This window comes from Lemur catta, chromosome 10, assembly GCF_020740605.2.
Source record: "Lemur catta isolate mLemCat1 chromosome 10, mLemCat1.pri, whole genome shotgun sequence".
In the NCBI taxonomy this organism is placed as follows: domain Eukaryota; kingdom Metazoa; phylum Chordata; class Mammalia; order Primates; family Lemuridae; genus Lemur; species Lemur catta.
The window spans coordinates 7,650,519-7,668,935 of NC_059137.1; the positions used below are offsets into that span (position 1 = coordinate 7,650,519).

General features: G+C 59.6%; 1 protein-coding gene and 1 long non-coding RNA gene across 3 annotated transcripts; one reads left to right on the plus strand and one right to left on the minus strand.

Annotated features, from left to right (window-relative positions):
- The first annotated feature begins 1,440 nt into the window (after positions 1-1,440).
- Positions 1,441-10,900, plus strand: AK1 (adenylate kinase 1). 2 transcript variants are annotated; one of them, XM_045563352.1, is made up of 7 exons: positions 1,441-1,562; positions 4,391-4,429; positions 5,984-6,019; positions 6,179-6,342; positions 7,068-7,184; positions 10,266-10,457; positions 10,678-10,900. In XM_045563352.1, exons 2-7 carry the CDS (start codon positions 4,423-4,425, stop codon positions 10,744-10,746), a joined length of 585 nt encoding a protein of 194 aa, XP_045419308.1. In that variant the 5' UTR covers positions 1,441-1,562; positions 4,391-4,422; the 3' UTR covers positions 10,747-10,900. The 2 variants fall into 2 exon arrangements, with proteins under 2 accessions (XP_045419308.1, XP_045419307.1); XM_045563351.1 differs by lacking the exons at positions 1,441-1,562; positions 4,391-4,429 and adding an exon at positions 5,544-5,678.
- A 3,869-nt stretch (positions 10,901-14,769) lies between these two features.
- LOC123646427 lies at positions 14,770-15,549 on the minus strand. The gene is made up of 3 exons (XR_006737894.1): positions 15,530-15,549; positions 15,035-15,190; positions 14,770-14,855 (listed from the first exon to the last, which is right to left on the minus strand). It is a non-coding gene; the product is annotated as an uncharacterized LOC123646427 (long non-coding RNA).
- Between the last annotated feature and the right edge of the window lie 2,868 nt (positions 15,550-18,417).

Genomic DNA, 18,417 nt, shown 5'->3' on the forward strand with positions numbered 1-18,417 from the left:
CCATTCTCACTCGGACCCTATGGCAGACTCACCACCTCTCCACCTCCCCTGGCTGTGCCACCAACCCGGTCAGTCCCCACCGGCACTAGAAAACCTTCCCGTGTGAATTTTGTGCCCACATGTGTTTATTTGAAATGAATTTCTAAAAGTTGAAGGGCGCATCTGAAGTTTTGATTTACATTGTCAGTTTGCTTTTCCCAAAGGTTGTGCCAGTGCACACACCCATGAGAGGGCCTCAAACAGCTTCTAATGCAGAGCCTCTGGCCCACAGCGTCCACCCCCAACTACGCTCCCAAGAAGTAAGGACTTGTCTGGCACCACAGGTAGCAGAGCTGGGACTGGACACAGGCCTCCTGGTGTCTGGCTGCTGTTGTTGCTAAGGCACGGCCACCTAAGGTTGTCTCAATCTCCTGGTAGTCTCACTGTCTTGCTCAAACACCTTCCATGGCTCCCTAGAGCCTGTAAGACAAATTCCAAATTCAGTCCACCCTGCCTTCTGGGGCTGCTGCCTTCAAGGTCGTGATGTGATCTGGTGGGTGTTCCGGTGCTTAAGTCCTGAAGCTGGACAGCCGTGGGCTCTCATTCCTACCCTGCTACACTATCAAGGACCTCCTGTTATGTGCCAGTCACTCCAGAAAATGCTGGATAAACACATGGCTTTTTACAGGGAAGCTCAGGCAGGCAATTGACATGCCAGCTTCACATTCCTCCCCCGTGTTTAAGGGGCACCGTGAGTGCTCATTAGCGGGAGCTATTCTTTTCCTCAGGATTATCCATCCCCCACCTGGGTACCCACAGCATTCTGAATGTCCCGCATCCCAGCACGAACTCACTAACTCACTGGGAGCTGCCTTGCAGCTCCATGGGGACAGGGCTGTTTTTTTTATAATCTTCTACATTATATGGGTAGCCTTTATGGCCCTGGGGAGTTTCAGTTCCAGAGCAGCTTGAAGGTCACCTCCCAACAGGGGAGGAGGAGTCCCAGGTGGGACTGGTCCCAGAGCCTCTGGGCAGGCTCTGAGGAGGGGCCAGCAAAGCCCCAGAGTCCATGCCTCCTGCCTCCCTCCCCTCCCTCCCTGGTCTGGCTTCTCTCTGCCACCAATGCGCTGTGGCATCTTATGCACTAACCCTAACACTAACCCTAACCCTAACCTCTCTGGGCTTCTCCTCTCTGGGCCTCAGTTTCTCCAGCTGCCATCCAGAAAGCCTGGCCTTGTACCCTGGCGTGTACCCTGGGCACAGTGGCGGTAACAGAGGAATGGAAGAGCCTTGGCAAACTGTAGTGTAGTGCTCATGTGTGGGCCCAGCCACCAGGGGGTGCACGGAGACGGGGTGCCAGCCGTGCCTCGGCTTCCCATCGGTTCGGGCTCGGCGGTCTCCACTCCATTCCCAGTTTCCCGTCCGCTCTCCCTCCCTCTTCCCTCCCTCCCTGCCCTCGCTGGGAGCGCTGGCTCCCGGCATGCCGCGCGCTGACAGCCTTATAAATAGTCGCCTGTGCAGGCGGCCGGCGAGGACAGGCAGGGCACGCACTGGCCCCAGCGCCCACCCGCACCCCTCCCCAGGTCAGTGCATGCCGGGTGGATGTCTGGGGGGAGCGCCCCCTGGGGGGAGGCTGGGGCGTGTTTGTGTCGCTGTCCTTGGGCGGGGGGTGTGTGTGTTTGTATCCGTGGGTATGATCTGTGTGTATGTATGTGTGTGTATTCCCCTGGCTCTGGGTGTTTGTGCCTCACTGCCCGTGCCTTTGTGGATCCGTGCATGTGTGTGCGTGTGTGTGTGCATGCGCTGCAGCTCCTCCCAGCCTCGCAGACAGTCACCAACCCTTCGTCACTCCTGGGGCTCCAGGTCCCTGCCCTTGGCACGTCCCAGCTGGGGCCCAGGGAGGGGGTACTGTGGCCTGGCTCCCTGCCCCAGAGGACCAGGGCAGGGGCAGCCTATGTGCTGGGAGGGACTCTCCTGTCACGTCACTTCGAGTGTTGGGGGAACTGGAAGCCCCCGATGCTTAGCCCCTGTCCCAGCCTCCTGGCAGGAGCCCCAGGGCCAGCACTTGGGACCTTCCTGCAACACCACTCCACTGCCCACTCAGCACTGTCCAGCTGTGGCGGGACAGGCCCAGAGAGGGGACTCTGGCTGCTCAAGGTCACGCAGCTGAGTGGTGGAGCTGGGATTTGAACACCAGTTGGTTGCCGAGTACTGGGAAAGCTGCTCTTGGGCAGGAGCTGGGATACCTGGGCCTTGCCCTGGCCTCACCTTGTAGTTGGGGTTAAGTCATTGTCCCTCTTGACCCAGGCTCCCCAGGCCACTCACTGATGCTAGGAGTGGCTGGGGCCTGGCCCGGGGGCCTTATAAGGCCTGATATTTAGCCCGTAACCCAAGTCTGTCCTGGACCCCTGGCCTCTCTGAGGTCTCCTCACAACCCAAGTTATTTTGGGTCAAGGAAGTGGCAGGTGCCAGCAGGACGGAGGGGCTTAGGTTACTAGGAGGGGGTGGGGCAGGGTGGAGCCACTTCTCAGGGCTTCACTGTGGTTGTCCCTGGCTGGGGACACTCCTCCATCCCTTGGCAGCTGCTGAGGGGTGCTTGGCAGCTCCTACCCCTCCTTGAGCACACTCAGCAGGAAAGGGGCTATAACTCATGCCCCACAAGCTGCAGAGGCCATCAGTAAAGGTGCTGAAGGTCCTGCCAGGTGCCAGGCCCAGAGCAGCAGAAAACCAGCCCCTAGCCAGGCCCTTGAGCTAGTCTGTCCTCTCCGAGCCTCCATTCCCTCCCAAGATGGCAGCAGGGATGGAATGGGCTCCCCACCCCTGGGCCAGACGCAGTCGGTGAGGACACAGGCCCTCAGTGTAGTGAGGAGGCCCAATACGGTGAGGTGTGTGCGATGCTGGGGGAAGGTCAGAGGAGGGACCTGCCAGTGTGGGAGTGGAGGGTAGAGTCCAGGAAGGCTTCCTGAAGGAGGTGACACCCAAGCTGAGTCCCAAACAATGTTGAGGTGGGGAAAGGTATCCAGGCATTGAGCACACCGTCTGCCAAGGACTGAGGGGGCACCATCATGGTGGGTGAGCGAGCTCCAAGCAGTTCCGGTGGCAGCTGAGAAGTCTGCAGAGGGTGGAGGGGCCAAGTCGGCTATGTTAAGGGGCCCAGACTTTGTCTCGGGAGCTGAGAGGGCCACGCATGGAAAGTTGTGAGCAGGTGTGTGACATGATCCAATCCTATGCTTGTCAGAGAAGATCCTGCAGATTCCCTGGTGGGGTATAGTGGCCAGGAGGCCCCCCATGCATAGGTGGGAAGAGTGGCCCAGGCCCCTTGTTTAGGACGTCGTGGTGAGGTCATGGATTGGAGTGAGCCTCAGGAGCAGGGAAGTTGGGAGGTGATCGTGCAGGGGTGTGGGAAAAGAGCCTTCATGCTGACCGGTCTCTTGCTTGATGATCCGGGCCTGGAGCCGGGGGCTCAGGAGGGCTGTTAAGTAACTGAGGGGTCTGTGGGGACTTTGGGGGCATGGATGTCCTGGGCTTGGGAGGGGGGCCTGGGCTGGCTGCACAGGGAGCCTGAAGCCAAGAGTGAGAGGGCGGTAGAGGGGTCTGGGGTGGGGTCCCAGAATCAAGGGTGGAGCAAGCTTCAGGCAAGAGAGGCTGTGATGGTCACTGGTGGCCTTGGAGAGGACTGGTGCGGGGTGGAGGCATGGAGGCCAAAGGTGTATGGAGGGCAGCTCTGCAGGACTGCTGGGAAGGGGGCCGTGGGTGGTCCCGGGGGGCTGGGGAAGCGCAGTGTGGGGACACAGCAGCGATGGGGTCTCTTTGCATGCTGAGGGGAAGGCGGGCAGTGAGGCTAGGTGAGAGGGTGGGGGTCAGCGGCCCTGTGCAGCCACTGGAATATGGACCTGCACAGGGGCAAGAGCCTGGGACCACCTCACTTTGAAAAGTGCAAAGGGCTGTGTCCCTGTGAGCAGCTCCTGCAGATCCCTCCCCTCAGACCTCTGTGTCCCCTGGAGCATCCTCATCCAAACCTTGTCCCAGATGAGGACACACGTAGCTCCATCTGCCTCCTGGCGGCTTTCCCCGGCCCTGGGGAGCGTTGTCAAGGCATCTGGGTGACGCTGGACCCATGCCCTGTTTCCTGGGAGTGGCTGGGGAGCAGCTCACTGCCCTCACCCTCCTTGCCCCTCCAGCGGGAACTGAGGGGGGTGGGAGTGGGCAGGGGTTACAGCCCTCCTGTGAAAGGTGAGGCAGTGGAAGCCAGAGAGGAAAGGTGACTCTTCCAAGGTCACCCAGCTGCCTGGGTCTTCCCTGCCCCAGCTGCCCCTCTGCGCTCAGAGGCACGTGGGGTCTGGGTGTGGCTTGGCGGGAGCTGAGTCAGGGTGGGGAGGAGCACCCCCCAACCTGTGCCCTTGTCTTGCAGAGCACTGACTCGGCTCCCGGGACCTCAGCAGGATGGAAGGTACGAGCTCCTCTCTGTCCCACTTGTTGCCGGGCCTCAGTGTGCCTGTCCGTGCAGGGGGTGTTGCTTGCAGGGCGTTCTGGGGGTGCTGGAGGAGGCTCCGGGGCTGCCAGAGCGGGCCTGTCTGGGAGCCACCAGCATCCTTCTCTGGCCTCTCATGGGCTGTGCCAGCTCCAGGATTCACTTTAGAAGCAACAAGTCCTCCCTGAGGCTCCCGAGGGCCCCAGGGCTCCCCTCCTACGCTGGTATTTGTGGAAATGAGTCCCTGTCTCTTTCTGGAGAGGGGGGCGCGGGGGAGGGGAGGCCTGCCTCGTGGAGAGGCCCTGAGTATGCAAAGTGCCAAGCCTTTAGGATGAGGCAAGTTCCTGTTCCTCTCTGGGACTCAGTTTCCCTGTCATCCAGTGGGGCCTTGAGGAGGCCTTGGGCCCTCCTGGCTGCTGTGGGCGGGAGGGAGATGTAGGGCAGGCAGAGAGCCCAGAACGGCAGCCCCGGGCTGCTGGCAGCCGCATCTGTCCAGGCCCTGGCGCTGTGCCTTGGCCTAGGCGGCTCTTAAAGGAGCCCGCGGGCCTGGCTGCTGCAGCTGCCTGGAGCCAGTGGTCGCCCTTCCACCCCGAGCTTCAAACATCAGCCACCACAGCACTGTGGCCTCCCTCTACCCCCAGCTTGTGCCTTCCCCCAGGGACGGGAGCCCGAAGGAGAAGTCATTCTTCTGACAGCTCCTCTAGGCCTCCAGCCTCAGGGCCAGGAGGGCCCTGGGAGCTGCCAGCCACCTCCTCAGTGGGCCAGGGACAGAGACTAGAGGGGGACAGAGGCTCCTTCCCTGAGGTCACACAGCAGGGTGGACTACAGCCTGGTCCTCTGTCTCCCTCAGAAGAGGGGAAGCCTGGGAAGCCAGGGGCAGAGACCTGGGTTCTGGTTCCGGTTCTGACACCCTTGTGCAGGCCCCTCCCTCTCTAGGCCTCAGTTTCCCTCTGCCCAGATCTAACGGCCGGCGCGGCGAGGCAGAGGCTGGAACGCAAGCTCGCCTCCCTGTCTGGGCAAGAGTTCCACGTGCCCACCGCAGCCCTCCTCCCCGGCAACCGTCTCCACAGCAACATATGTTGTTGCCAACTCCACGTTAGCACTGTGGGGAGGCGGGCGATGAGCAGGCCCAGTCCTGGGAGGGGAGAGGAAGGGCCATAGCAGAACGGGACCATGGGCTGCTGTGAGTCCGGGAACCACATCAGCAAGGAAGACCAGAAGGCCAGAGGTGACCAGACCCTGCCAGGCACAGGGAGGCCCCACGAGAGTTGCCTCCCAGCCTCTTGGCCTCCAGACCTCAGCCTCTGACGGTCCCTCTGCCTGGAACACCCGCCCCTCCCTGACCTCTCTGACCTCCGAGCTTTCGAGCACATACTGCTCACTCTGGGCTGCGACTTGTCTGCGTCCCTGATAGGAGCTCGAGCCACGTCTGTCCCCTTGTCTGGGGTGCAACACAGGCCTGGGCCTCCAGAAGTGCCTCTGGCTATTGGCCAAGCGAGTGACTGAGCCCCGCTCCCCTTTTCTTTCCCGCAGAGAAGCTGAAGAAAACCAAGATCATCTTTGTGGTGGGTGAGTCGCAGGCGGGCAGGCGGTGAGGCAAGAGGGGAGGGTCTTTGCAGGTGCGGGCGGAAGCCAGGCCTGGGGCTGCAGCCTGGGCTCTGGCCCTCCCTTGCTGGGGTCCCTGGCAGCCCCCCATCTCGGGGTTTCTGAATTGGTGGGCCCTCACAGGCGGGCCTGGCTCGGGGAAGGGCACCCAGTGTGAGAAGATTGTGCAGAAGTACGGCTACACCCACCTCTCTACCGGGGACCTGCTGCGGGCCGAGGTCAGCTCAGGCTCGGCCAGGGGCAAGAAGCTGTCGGAAATCATGGAGAAGGGGCAGCTGGTGCCGCTGGTGAGTGAGCCCTGGTGGCGTGACGGGAATGGGTGACGGTGACCCTGAGTGGGCACGTGCCAGCAAAGCCCATGGCATACCGGCAAGGCTGACCACAACCCTTCCCAGCTCCGAACCCTCCGGTGGCTCCCACTGCCTGTGAACAAAATTCCTTCTGGAAGCTCCCAAGACCCTGCAGGACCCTGCCCTGCTGCCCACTCTCCCCTGTACTCCGTCCTCTGGCCACCTTGGCCTTTGTATCCCTTCAAACTGGCCACACTCCTTTCTGCCTGGAATGATCTTTCCTCTTCAGTTTTCAGACTCCCCAACTCCCCAGATTTGGGCTAAGACCCCCCTAATTTTATATTCCATTAGCTTCCCTTCTTTGCTTGTACACCCTGTGTCATGCTGGGAAATTGATAAATGCGCTGTGGAATCGTCGGTGCCTCATCAGACCCTCAGCTTGCCCAGGACAGGGAAAGTCTGATCTGCTGACAGCCGTGTCCTCAGGGCTCAGACGGGCACCTGGCTGGGAGGAGGGCTCAGTAAACACAGCGGTGTGACATGCATGAATCATTCATCCGGTCAAGGGCTCCACAGTTCTGCAGAGGCTTCCTGGGGTGGGAGGCCTGTTTGGGACATTTGTGTCAGAGGGGAGGGGCGTTTCAGGCAGTGGGACCAGCACAAGCAATGGCCTAGAGAAGCGATGGGGAGGCTCACGGCCCCTTCCTCCTGCTGTGCCCCAGGAGACAGTGTTGGACATGCTCCGCGACGCCATGATGGCCAAAGTAGACACTTCCAAAGGCTTCCTGATCGACGGCTACCCGCGGGAGGTGCAGCAGGGAGAAGAGTTTGAGCGGCGGGTAAGGCAGGAGCTGTGATATAGGGCAGAGTTGGGGTGTGGTGGGGGAGAGGGAGAGAGGCTGATTCATGGGGTGTGGGTGAGGAGGAAAACCAGGAAGACTTTCTGGAAGTCCAGAAGGAAAGGTCTAGAAGAAGGGAAAGCCCCAGGCTAGAGAGGTCACAAACCTGGGCTCAGGTTCCAGCTCAACATCTTGAGACCTTGGGCCATTCGTTCTGTATCTTGGAACCTCAGTTTCCCAACTGCAGAACGGGGGTGACAGGTCACAGCTCTGTAAAGGGCAGCATGGGGATTAGAGAGGATGCTCCCTTCCAGTGTGGGGCTTGGTGTCCAGTAAACACACAGTTGCAGCAGCAGCGAACAGCATTGGCAGGGTGGAAGGGTACGGCCCGTGTGGGGAGAGCACAATACGTGGGCAGGCCGACCAGGGGTGATGCACGCGAGGGGGTTCAGGCCTGGCTGGAGGACTCGAATGTCAGGGAGGGGCATCTGGTCTCCTTCCAGGGGCCCCAGGGAGTCTGGCTGGAAAGAGCAAGCCCAGAAGATAATGGCTCTGAGCTTCCTAGCACGGTGCCCACAGGAGCACCTTGCACAAGGTGGGGGCACCTCACACAAGCACACACATGGACACAGGCACATGCGCAGCACACACACATGTAAACACATGTACCTGTGTGCACACCATGCACAAACACATGGACACAGATACACACACATGCATGGGCCCACAAGTTTGCAAACACAAGGCCACAGGCATGTGCACACGTGTGCACACATATGTACATGGATGCAGTGCACATATGCACAGGGATGCACATGTGTGTGAGCACACACAGGCACACGCACACGCTCACCTCTACCTCTGGTGTCACAAGGCCATACAGGGAAACAGATGGGGCTGCAAGTGCCTAGGAGAGAGGCCAGCAAGGGTGTGTGGGGGCTGGCCGTGCATCCCAGTGGGCTGGGGGCAGGACCAGATCCCAGCCCACTCCCCATCTCTCTGGGGCCATCTTTGGGCTTCCTTAGCTTCGAGCCTCATCCAGGAGCAGGAGACTGTCGTCTTTCTTAACCTCTAAGTGGCTGCAAAACCTCAAGAAAGTGTCTGCCCAGCTCTGGACTTCAGTTTCCCCTCTGTGACATGGGGTTGGCTGGCTTCCTTCAGACCCCGGACCCTGGACCCTGTGGTCAGATGCCAGGCCGCACATTCCAGCTGTGTGACATCACCTGCGACCCTCAGGGTCACATCTAGAAATGGGGTTAATGGAAGTCCCCATCCCTCCTGGGGCTGCTGTGGATGCTGCTGAGGGCAGCAGGCTCCGCACACTGCCCAGCCCTGCAGTGGCCTCTAGGCGTCCGGGCATCTGGTTTTCTTGGCTCTGGACACCAGGGGGCACCAGGGCTTCACCAAAGGAGGAAGGGCTGCCTGGAGATGTGACTGGCGCACCTGGCTAAAGGGCCAGAGCTTCCAAGGGCCAGAGCTTTCCCGGCGCCGTCTCTCCAGGCTAAATGCCCACTGTCCTGACCAGGAAACTGAGGCCCCACGGCCAGAATCTCAGCCTGGGCCTTCCAGCACAAAGGCTAGGCTGGCACTCGTGGATTTATCACCTCCACCTGGGGTGTACTTACTGTGCGTGGCCCTGGGAGACCATGGATCTATGTCCTGGAGGAGCTCAGCAGATGATGGATGAGGGGTTGATAGTGGCCTTGGAGATGGTCAGACTGCTGGGGCCAGGCCCAGCCTTTGCCACCACAGTCATCTGTAAAATAGGAGCACCAGGGTGGCTTGTGTGGGGTCATCGGGAAGCAGGAGCCACCCTCCCTGAAGGCAGCTGACACTGTCCCCCTGAATCCTAAACTATCCAGGAGGTAGGGACGGACATCAGGTTTGGAATTGCAAGCAAGGAAACCAAGGCACAGCAAGGGCAGGTGTCTCACCCAAGGTCACACAGCTGGACAGGGCAGAGTGAGCCTGGGCAGAGGTCAGGCTTCCTCCCGCCGAGTCCCTGTGACGGCAGCACCCGCAGGACCTTAATGAGGGGTCTGGGTCGACAGTGACACAGAGGCCCTTGGGGACTGGCCCAGGCAGTCAGGAAGTGGGAGGCAGGGCTTTGAGGGTCCCAATCCTGAGGCTGCAGCAGCCGTGGGTGGCTCCTTCCCTAGCTCTGGTGGGAGACCCAGGGCCCTTCCACACCGGGCATGCTGGGCTGGGCCGTGCCAGGCCTGGCAACCTGCTCTCGGGGACTCGTGGTCAGGCTGCAGGAAAGACTACCATCTCCTCGGTGTGGAGGCCAGTCTGGGCAGGGGACACTGTGGAGGGGCACTGGTGACCGAACTGAGCAGGACAGGGGCTGCGGGGTCTTATTCTTTGTTGTCCTTCCAAGTCATCCTGCAGATGACACACTATTCCAACAACAGCAACCTGGCTCAGAGTCCCCCAGAACTCAGCAGCCCCTCACCCGTTCCCTTGTCCCTTGCCTCTCTGTCAAGTCCTTATCCAGCCAGGAAGGTGTATAACAGCTGCCTGCCTGCCCTCAGGACCACGCTCAAGGGAGAAATAAACGGGGCCCCAAGAGCCTGTCCCCGAGGCCGAGAGTTGTGGTGGGGGGGGGGGCATCTGGGAAGACTGCCCTGAAAGAATGAGGTTTGAGCTGGACTCTGAAGGACAGGCTTGGTGTTGAGGTGAAGGTGGGCTAGATCAGGTTCGAGGGAGAGGGCTTCTAGCAAAGGGAGCAGCAGGAGCACAGGCCTGGCGTGGGCGGAGGCGGAGGAGAGCCTAGAACAGAGTCTGTGGCTGAAGCAAGGAGAGCATGGGACGGTGGGGTGGGTGAGCCCCAGCCATGCAGGCCCTGTAGGTCTGGTGAGGAGTATGGGCTTTCTCCTGAGGGCACCGGGGAGCCATGGGAGAGGTTTGAGCAGGGGAGTGGCAGGGAAGATTGATTTTAGGAACATCCCTCAGGCTGCCCTGGAAAGGGACTGAAGGTCTGAGTGAGTCTCGAGTAGGGCCTCAGAGGCTGGAAGATGGAGAGGAGATGGCCCCAGGGGGCAGGATCCGGATCCCCGTGACATGGTGCCCCACCCGCAGATCGGACAGCCCACACTGCTGCTGTATGTGGACGCAGGCCCTGAGACTATGACCAAGCGGCTCCTGAAGCGCGGGGAGAGCAGCGGGCGTGTGGATGACAATGAGGAGACCATCAAGAAGCGGCTGGAGACCTATTACAAGGCCACGGAACCCGTCATCACCTTCTATGAGAAACGCGGCATCGTGCGCAAGGTGCGCCCGCCTCCGCCTGGCTCAGCCTCCACTCACTGTGTGGCCTTGGGCCAGCTCCCCTCTCTGGGCCTCGGTTTCCCAGCCGGTTCAGTGAGGGCTGCTGTCCACTGAGGCTGGGCTGGGGGAGCCAGGCCTGGCTCCGGGCAAGGCTGTCCTTCTGCCTCGGTGGGGCCCCTCAGCCCTCCCGGCATCGCAGCCCTCACGGCCCGTCTCCCTGCAGGTCAACGCCGAAGGCTCCGTGGACAGTGTCTTCTCCCAGGTCTGCACCCACCTGGATGCCCTGAAGTAGCGACGCCGGAGCCCCTTCCCCAGCTCGGAGCCCCACCCCAGCCCTGTGCTGGCCCGAGCCCAGCGCCTCCACCCCGCCTGGCCGCGCACAGACAGAGGAAGCCACTTATCCTGTTTTCATGGACAGCCCAGCACTAAATGAATTTCCAAGGACATTTAGTTTTATTCCTTTTTCTTTGCTTCCAATCGGAGTTGATTCATGTGGTTGTGCCCGCCCAGCCTGGGGGCCCCAGCCCCTTACCCTTCCAAGCATCCTAGGACCCCCGAGCCCACCCGAGCCAGCTGCTCCAGCTCTGGCAGGAGCCCTAGGGCCCTTGCTCACGTGGGGCGTGCCCAGCCACCTCTCTGGGCCTGGGACCCGGCTAAGGCTGAGCGGCAGGGCCCCTGCTCTCGGGGTCTCCTGTTCAGGCAGAGCTGGGCCCCAGCCTGGGTTCCCCCGCATCCCTGCTCTGTGGCCTTGGCCCTGACCTCTCATCTCTCTGTGAGTGTGTTCCATGCCTGACCCCGCCGGGGCCTGGGCTGCAGCAGGCAGCAAGGCCATGGCTGTGTGGGCGTCTTGGGCAGGGAGGGTGGCACACGCTGGCCTGCTGAGGGGGCAGCGAATTGGCTTAACTGGTGCAAAAAGCTCTGAGGGTCTGAAAAGGGCATCGTGGTTGAAACAAGGAAGTCAAGGTCAGGGTGCCTCCCTGCAGCGGTGAGACCTGAGCGTTCTGTGCCGGGTGGCCCTGGCCAGGGCACAGCCTGCCCTCTCTGAGCCATTTCCAATTCTAAAATAGGCTCCGGGTCCCCCTCACCCCACCCCTCAGGGCAAAGGGTACAGCTTGTCAGTTGCCCTGGCCCGAAGCGTGCAGGGCCCGAGGGGTCTTGGGGACGCCCCAGAACCCCCTAGGAGAAGCATCTTTCCTTTCTGTTCTCTTTCCCCCTGTGACCTCATCACTGAGAAAGGCTCAGTTTGGTGCTCATGTGTCCCTGACGCCTGTCTGGCCCTGGCTGCTCTCCCTTGAGAGCCGAGAGAGCCGTCAGCGGCCGCCCCTGCCTGCAGGAGACGCACGTCTGGGACTGACTGCTCGCCGTGCGCCCTTCGCTACGACGGGGGCTGTTCCCATCTCCACGGGTTATTTAAAGTTTCCTTTAAAATAAACGGTTTTAAGTTATAAAAGGCGAGTCTATTGAAAGAAGAACGTGAAATAAATACAGGGTAGCTCTGGGGAGACAGGAGAAGGCAGGTGCCACGCAGGGTGAGCCGCAGGGCCGGAGTGGGCGCCGGGCAGCGAGCTCGGAGCCGCAGGCCACCCGGGACCTGCTGCCCACGTGGCTTGTCAAGCCGCACTCGCGCGCGCACGTTCTGTCTCAGCGTCGCCTCAGGGTCAGCGTGAAGACGAGGGAAAACACGGCGGTACACAGCTAGAGAGCCACTTGACAAAATCGTCCTCATTATCTTTATTTTTCATTATAGCTTCATTAATTCAGGAGAGTCCCCGTTTATGAAAACCTAAACAATACTCTTTCTGCCATCTGTCATCCATCCGTCTGTCTAATCTATGATCTGTCTATATAAAGATGCAGACATCCTCTGCTGAAAACTTGAAAACGCAAAAAGTTTAAAAGCTCTAGTAACTGCCACCCCATCCTTGCCACCACAAATCTCCGAGAGTTTCTTTCACGCACGTTCGTGCCCTCAGTGAGCATCTCCGGGACACCTGCCCCTGGCGAGGCAGAGGCTCCTCAGCCTCCGGCCGCCGTGACGTGGCTCCAGCACGTGGGGGACCGTGTTCACAGAACTCCGTCAGCCCTGCTCAACCAGGGCCAGCCCCGGGCAGCCGAGTGCACAGAGCTCAGAGGGGACCTCGTGCTGGGAGGCTCCTTGAGCCGGAGCTCTGGAGCAGAGCCTTGCAGACACCCAGGAGCTCACCCCAAGACAGAGTGCGTGGAAGGGCAGAGGGAACAGTCCTGCAGAGCCACAGAGGCGGGGAGGACCTGTGAGTGTGGGGAGAGCTGAGGCCTTGGGGGCCATAATGTGGGCCAGAGGGGCTGCAGGAGCAAGAGACACGCCTGGCGGGGGGTGGGGGCCAGGCTCACAGGGCCTTGAATCCCGACCTAAGTATCTGGCTTTTCTTATAAGGGCATGAGGAGGCTCAGAAAGAGGAAGGGGTTTTGTTTTATATTTGCTTTTTTAAATGAAAAATGTCAAACAAACTGAAAATTGGAGGAAAAAATATAACAAACACTCACATACCCATCACCAACATTTAGCAATTGTTACCATTTTCACAGTCTTCCTTCATTGTTTAGCTTTTGCCAAAGTATTTTAAAGTAAATTACAGATATGAGGGAACTTTGCCCCTAAAATAGGACTCCAGTATGACTAAGAAATAAGGACATTCTCCTAAATAACCACAACCAGAGGGTTTTGTTTTGTTTTTTTGAGCCGGAGTCTCACTTCATTGCCCTGAGTAGAGTGCAGTGGTGTCAGAGTAGCTCACAGCAACCTCAAACTCCTGGGCTCAAGCGATCCTCCTGCCTCAGCCTCCCGAGTAGCTGGGACTATAGGTACATGCCACGACACCTGGCTAATTTTTATATTTTTAGTAGAGACAGGGTCTCACCCTTGCTCAGGCTGGTTTCAAACTCCTGAGCTCAAGTCATCCTCCCACCTTGGCCTCCCAGGGTGCTAGGATTACAGGCGTGAGCCACCACACCCGGCCTCACAACTTTCAATAGCCTAAATGAACACTGCTACCTCACTGGCTGATACTTAGTCTATTGTAATTGTTCCCACTTGTGCCTAAAAGGCATCTGATAGTTGGTTTGTTGAAACCAGGATGCAATTCAGGCTCACACGTTGCATCTGGTTGTGATGTTCATCAAATCTCTTTTAATCTAGGACAGCTCTCCACCTCCTTCTGTGACATTGGCTATGTAGGAACCAGCTGTCCTGCAGAAAATTTCTACTTCCAGATTCATCTGTGGCTTCCTCATGGTATTGTTTAACTTGCTCCTTTGTCCTCTAAAGTCCGTGTAAACTGGGAGGTAGTTGTAGGATTCAGGTTGGGCCTCTGAGGCAAGAGTACCTAATAGGCGAGACTCATGAAGGGTTTTAAAAACAGACAGGAAGGTCCGATCCACAGAGCTTCCAGCTTTAATGTGCACATAAGTGTCCTGAGGGGTCTTGTTAAAAAGTTGATGCTGATTTCACACGTTCCGGTGGGGTGGCGGAGGGAGGACCGGAGGGGTCCTATGCAGGCAGGGGCCCAGGGAGGGGCAGGAAGGAGGGGCCTCTCTAGGGTCAATGTGTGCTCACTTCTCACTGGCAGGTGTTAGGCGTGGCGTGGGTCTGAGAAGGTCCCTGTTCTCAAACTCTTCTTAGCTCTAGGGGCCCTCCGGGCAGGGGCTTGTTCCAAGGTGCTGGAACATTCTAACCAGTCAGTAGGATCAGAGCTTCTATAACCTTGGGGTCTCAGAGAGGGGGTGCTCCCGGACAGCCCCGCTGTGGTTGGTGGCCTCAGATGCCCCCCTGGACTGTGCCCCCACATCTTGGCCTCAGGGGCCCTGAGGGCCTGGGCCGGAGGCACTGAAGTGGGAGAGGAAGGAAGCGGGGAGCAGAGGAGGCCAAGGCTGTCGCCTCCCAGCCGCGTGAGGGGCCTCGAGTAAACAGGAAGGCCTGGCGGCTCCACGATGGGGGTGCTTAGAGGCGGGGGCCAGGAGCCCTACTGGACATGCACAGCCGGTGAGCACAGGGCTTGCTCACTGGGGAGGCAGGCCCAGAGAGGTTGTGTGGCTTGGCCCAGGTCACACAGCTGCAGGGGCACAGGGCTAGACCCCCACCAGCCGCTCCCGCTCCAGCCCCTTCCTGGGGTGCTAGTGCAGGGTCTCCTGCCTGTGTTGCCAACCATAGCTCATGGGGTAGTTCCCTCCTGCCCTTGGGCCTCAGTTTCCCACTCTATGAACTCAGAGCCCTTACAACTCAGAGGTTCTAGAATCCTGGCCCGCTGGGTAGAATCCTCTGCTTCCTTGATGGTTCTCACAGGTTCTTTAGATCTGGGGGAGTGGGTTCGTGAGGAAGGCCAATATCATGCAGGATTTGGAGGCAGCAGGTCCTAGAGCCGCATCCTTGGGGAAAGAGAGGACAGCTGTAAGGGACACTATTCTTCTAGAACAGAGCAGGGTCTGACGGGACCCTGACCTCTGGGACCACCTGTATCCTTGGGGAGTCATTCCCCCTCTTCAGAGCCCCTGTCCCTGGGCTCAATGCCCCCAACACCCACAGCCCGGAGACTCAGAATCATCACCTGTGAGAGTTCGAGCTGTGTGGTCCATTGGTCAAGTGCACTCGTTTACTCGCAAGCATTTATTAAACACCCACCACAGTGGGGTGCTATTGCACCTGGTAGAGATTCAGCAGCGGGCGGACGGAGGGAGGCCCTTGCCCTCATGGAGCTTCTGTTCTGGAGAGGCAGACAGACAAAACAAACAACAATATGCAGCGTGTCAGAAGATACTAGGTGGGTCGAATGCCAGTGGGGGGAGAGGGCCATTTTAAGTGTGATGGTCAAGGAAGACCTCACTGACGCTGTGACATTGGGTCAGAGACATAAAGAAAGAGGTAGCAAGCTCTGTGGCTACCTAGGGGAGCATTTTGGGTAGCAGGAGCGGCAAGTGCAAAGACCCTGGGGTGGGTGTGTGCTTGGCACATTCAAGGAACAGCAAGGGGCCAGCCTGGCGGGGGGGGGGCACAGGAGGGGGGGAGGCAGAAAATGAGTGGTGAGGGGGCGGGGGAGCCTCACCGGCCATTTGAGGGGCTTTGACTTTGACTCTGAGGGAGCCAGTTGCCAGTGGAGGGCGCTGGGCAGAGCAGATGGAGCCAGGGAGGAGAGGCCGAGCCGCGGTATGCTGAGGGCGGTGGTGAGAAGTGACCAGTGTCTGCAGACCATGGAGATTTGATGGAGGACTGGCAGGGTTCGCTGTGGCTTGGAGAGGGATCTGAGAGAAAGAGTCCAGGTTGGGCCCAAGGCTCGTGCAACGAGAGCAGGTGAAGGTCTGAGACAGAGACCTTGGCAGGAGGGGTTTGCAAAGGGAGAACAGAGCCCAGCTCGGGGCGTGTGAGGTTTGCTGTGCTGGTCAGACACCCAGGGGCCTGCAGGCATCAGCATCCCAGTGGTATTTAAAGCTGTTTGTCTGGACGAGGTCACCTGGAATAGCACTTGAAATTAATGTACACACGAATCCCATGAGCATCTGGAGAAAATGCAGGTTCCGATCCCGAGGTCTGGGCAGGGCCTGGGAGGCTGCATTCATTTCTAACAAGCTCCGGGAAGATTGAGCTCGAGTGGCTATGACCTACGGCGTTGTATCTCGTGGCCAAGACCCCTCCGTGGGTAACAAAAGCAACAGAGGGGCTTGTGGTCAGTGGTGACAGCAAATGCAGCGGGACAGAGGCTGTGGGAGGCACTGGGTCACAGGGTATGTCAGGGTCACAAAATGTTTCTTCTGGTTCGAGCCTGAGTCCCAGGGTCTGTGCTGGGACGTGACAGCAGGGTCACAAAGGTTTGAGAAAACCTGGCTGGGGAGTGAGGGTAAACAGAAAGGGGAAGGGCCAGGGACCAAGCCTGGGGGACGAAGAGGAACCGGGCTGGAGAGAGATAAGGTAACCAGGGAGGTGGGAGGAAAGCCAGGACAGAATGTTCTGGAAGCCAAAGAAAGAAATACAGGCTGGGATTTGAATTATCCTCTGCCTCTCCCCAGCCCTGTGGCCATGCACATCTGAGCCTCAGTTTCCTCCACTGTAAAATGGGGACAGGACAGTTTTGGCCCCTGCAGGTGGCTGTGGAGTGGCCTCTGCACAGGGCCAGGAAAGCCTGGGGGGGTGGAGCCATTCCAGTCTTTCTTGGCCCTCTGGAGTCCTCCAGCCCGGAGGCTGCCTTCCCATTGTGCAGATGAAGAAACTGAGGCTCAGAAAGTGGGACAGTCTTGCCTGAGGCCACCCGGCCAGTGCAGGGCAGAGCCTGGGTACCCTGCGCCCAACCCAGTGTTCTCTTGCCTCTGCCCCGTGGGTCTGGCCCTGTTGTTATCAGCAGTCCCTGGCTCCAGGCCGCTGCTGGAGACGGACAGCCGCCTGGTGGGTCCCTGGGGGCCGCCTGAAATTCCTTCAGTGGCCAACGGCCAGGGTAGACGTGCTCCGTCCCTTCCTGAAGCCCCAGCCTTCCTGGCCAGCCAGGAGGAAGAAGGCGCAGATCGTGTGCATCTGCCCACTGTGGGGTCCAGGCACGGGGGCCTGGCCACTGGCCATGCGTCTCTCTGGCGTGTGGACAGGCGGCACCTGAAAACGTCTGTATCAGTCAGAGCCCCAGCAGGAAACAGATGGCACGCTCCGGCGGGACATTAGAGGGGGATTTGATGAAGGGTCTGTTTACACAGGTGCGGCCAGGGTGTTGGGAAACCACACGGGACAGGGGACAGTGCGGACGCCCAGGCAGTAGCTTGGGCCATGACCACCCTCAACCCGAAGGGGCCAGGAGTCAATTCCACAGCCAGACTGGGCTGTGTGGAGAGGGTCCCCGACAGGGCTGGGGCCTTCAGGGAAGGGAGGCCACCAATGTGCAGCGACCCTGGGGAAGGAGCCAGCAGATCTCCCAGCATAGGGGTGGGCTGGGGTGGGGACGGACGCAGAGTGCATCTGCGGGGCAGTGGGAGACAGCTAACCCTGCGTCTGTCCCTGGCTGTAAGGCTGTGTGACCATCAAGCTTCCTGGGGACAGGAGACCCAGTCTAGGACTGGCCTCTTCTACTGGGGACCAGGGACAAGGCCTGCCTCGCTGTGCCTCAGTTTCCCTGTGCCTCCATGAGCCCCACCCTGCCTCACCTTCCAATATACCTCATGCTTGCAATAAATGTGTCTCGAAGGCTAAAAGGCCCCGGGCCCTGGGCTGGGGACAGCAGTGCAGAGGACATTAAAGTCCCTGTCCTCATGGGGCTTCCAGCTGAGTGGAGAGACACACACAGCCGGACTCCGCACAGGCTGGGCTGTGGTGGGAGGCTCAGGGTGCTGTGGGAACTGGAGGTGACCCCTCTCCACCCCCAACCCCTGGGTGGGTCCCAATATCCTCCTTCCTCCATAAGGTCCCATCGCCACGGGTAGGTGTCTCTCTCCCACAAGGTTTTCTGTAAGTTTTCCGCGTGTCCATCTGGAGTCTCTGCTGCTGTCTAGAGACTCCATGGGGTCTTGTGTATAGTGTGGATGGGGGTGGATGGTGCAGCACGGAGGGAAGGGGGAGGGAAGGAGGTTTGGGAAGAGCCTCCTGGGGGGTCCCTGCTACTGCCCCAGGTGCTCCCAACACCCTCTGTAAGCCCCCCACACTGAGATGCCCACTGCCCGTGCAACATCGGTCCTCCCTCCAAATTCAGCTCAGGGGGTGGCGAGGGAAGAGCTGATCTTGGGGTCAGGCAGCCCTGGGGGTCACCACTTTCCAGCTGGGGTCACCTACATGTCAGGGAGCCTCGGGCTCCTCCTCTGTAAAATGGGGGTAACGTAGTACCGGCAGCTGTGAGGATTCAGAGCTGATAAGGTGAACGCCTAGGGCGGGCCCTGGGGCTGGATTAACTGTCCCTGGGGCACGGATCCTGGAGACACCTCACAGCCCCCACCCACACTACGCTGCCCTCTGCCTGGGTGCCCC